General features: G+C 49.8%; 1 protein-coding gene across 8 annotated transcripts in view; it reads left to right on the top strand.

Moving 5' to 3' along the window:
* Positions 1-2350, top strand: part of SGMS1 (sphingomyelin synthase 1) — a 240172-nt gene that overhangs the window by 232122 nt on the left and 5700 nt on the right. For all 8 annotated transcript variants that reach the window (XM_069101800.1, XM_069101804.1, XM_069101799.1 and 5 more), the window contains one exon: positions 1686-1839. In XM_069101800.1, coding sequence (XP_068957901.1) covers positions 1686-1839 — 154 coding nt within the window. The remainder of the gene's footprint in view (positions 1-1685; positions 1840-2350) is intronic.

A 2350-nucleotide genomic window follows, 5' to 3' on the forward strand; every position in this document is an offset into this window, starting at 1 on the left:
CTTTGCCTCTATGTGACTTTTATTTCCCAGTATTTCTCTCCCCTCCTGCTTTTCTTACCCATCAAGCCCTCCCTTGTAACAAAGAATCACAAAGAAAGAGGGGCAGAAAAAGCAGTTTGGCAAAAGCGGCCAACACAGCAACCAAGCCCGACAGTGTAATGCGTAGGTATTAACCAGGGAGAAGGCTGAGGGAGGGCGTTCTAGGTCTGTTTCAATGTGGTGAGCATCGATTATGCGCCTTCTGTATGTCAGACACTGGGCTATGTGATGGGGTACAAACACAAGGCGATTTTGGGGGTGGTGCTAAAAATGAGGGGGAGTGAGCGGGTCAGGAAGGGCTTCACAGAGCATCTTAACTGCTGAGCTGAGCTGAGCTTAGAAGGGAGCTAAAGGTACAAGTGAGGAGGGAGATCATTCCAGAAACGGGGGTGGGCTATGCAAAGGCAGCATAGTGTGAGCAAAGAGACAGAGGTGATAAAGCCTGGAGTGTGCTCATTGATACTGGCTGGAGCATAGGAAAAGTAGTAAGATAAGGCTGGAAATGCAGTAGAGACGCTCAGAATTTAAGGAAGCTCTTTAGTCCGACAAGATCCTCTCGCGTGGTGTCCCTGACAAATGCGCATTCAGCCTTTGCCTGAAGTTGCCTGGTGGTGACCCATGGAAGCCCACAAGTGCTCATGGTGGATAGGCTTTGGGGGGCATTGAGGCTAAATGAGCCTCTTGGCAACATCTGCCTGCTGCACCGAGTCTGACCCTCTGGGGCCTTAAAGAATGAGTCATATTCCTCTTCTGCGTGACAGCCTTCCAGATTCTTGAAGATAGCTCCCATTGCCCTTCCACTCTTCTCTTCTCTAGGCTAAATCCCTCCAGTAGATATAAGGTAATTTTGTAAGCAGCTCCTTCGCCAGACCTCCTTTGGTGAGAACTCAGACCCTTCACCATCAGTCAGTCAACAGATATTCCTTAAGTGCATGTGCTCTGCTAAGGAATGCTTTGGGTCAGGTAGCACTGAAAAGTCCAGAGATCTGAATTTCAAGGGATTATTTATTTAGGAGGCAGTGGAAAGCCACCTAAGATTTCTGAGCGTGGACATGTGAGCAGATGCATCTCTGTGTCACAGAAAAGTGGGGCTGGGGGTGAAGAGGTGGCGTCTCAATCTCTGGTTCCCTTTAAGAGCCCAGGGAACAGCTTCTCCACCAATTCCTACTACCCTCCTTCCCCAAATTTCCTCATTTATTTTGTATATTCTTCTTGTACCTACTGATTTGTGTACTTATTTTCTCCTTCAGTGTAATGGAAGCCCTTTGAGAGAAGGGACTATCTCTTTTTTTTTTTTGAGAGGGGAAAGTAAGAGAATTGGGGTTAAGTGACGTGCCTAAGGTCACACAGCTAGTACGGCAAGTGTCTGAGGCCGAATTTGAACTCGGGTCCTCCTGACTCCAGGGCCGGTGCTCGTTTTGCTACGCCACCTAGTTCCCCCAGAACTACCCATTTTTATCCTCGTGACCCCAGTGCCTGGTGCATAGTCAGCCCTTAATAAATGCTTATTCAGCGATTGCCGTATATTAGAGTCAGTGTAGCGCCCTTGCTTTTCCCTCTAGTAGCTGTATTTTTTTCTTAAGTGGAAGAAAGCGACTGTGAATGTATCAGCATGAGCTGACGGCCTCGTCTCTCTTTCCCTGCAGCTTTTTGGAGATTGGGAAGCTCACCTACGGAGGATCATGAAGATGATAGCTGGGGGCGGCCTGTCCATCACCGGCTCCCACAACATGTGCGGAGACTATCTCTACAGTGGCCATACAGTCATGTTAACCCTGACGTACTTATTTATCAAAGAGTGTAAGTCCACAGCTGCTTTTCTTTCCATTTATGATCCTTTTTGAACTGACTCTACCCCCAGTGTGTCCCTGGGAAATGTCCTGAGAGGCTGGGGAAAGGCTGAGACCAGCTTCCAGTGTGGATGGGGATTGCCCAGTGTCACTTCCCACGGCAGGTTTGGTTTCTCTGAGGGCCATCCTCTTTACTGCGTGGGGTGGAGTTGAGGAGTAGATGGGGCAAGCTAACAACAAAGCTATTATTGCTGGTGGCTGCTGCCGTGAAATAGAGAGAGAAAGCAGTACACACGTGCATCATGGCCGACATCAGCCCCCTTTGTGGTTGGAAAAGAGAAGGACTCGCGCCACAGGGAGAGAGCAGCCCGCCTAACGATGGCCCGTGGAGCCCAGGACGAAGGGCCCCACGTGTCCTCCACTCATGATTAGGCTGTGCCACAGAGAGAACGCAGCCCGCCTAACAATGGCCCGTGAAGCCCAGAACGAAGGGCCCCGAGTGTCCTCCACTCATGATTAGG

Source organism: Petaurus breviceps, unplaced genomic scaffold, assembly GCF_028583685.1.
Source record: "Petaurus breviceps papuanus isolate PSGF00001 unplaced genomic scaffold, PetGlider_PUasm1.0 490, whole genome shotgun sequence".
NCBI lineage: Eukaryota > Metazoa > Chordata > Mammalia > Diprotodontia > Petauridae > Petaurus > Petaurus breviceps.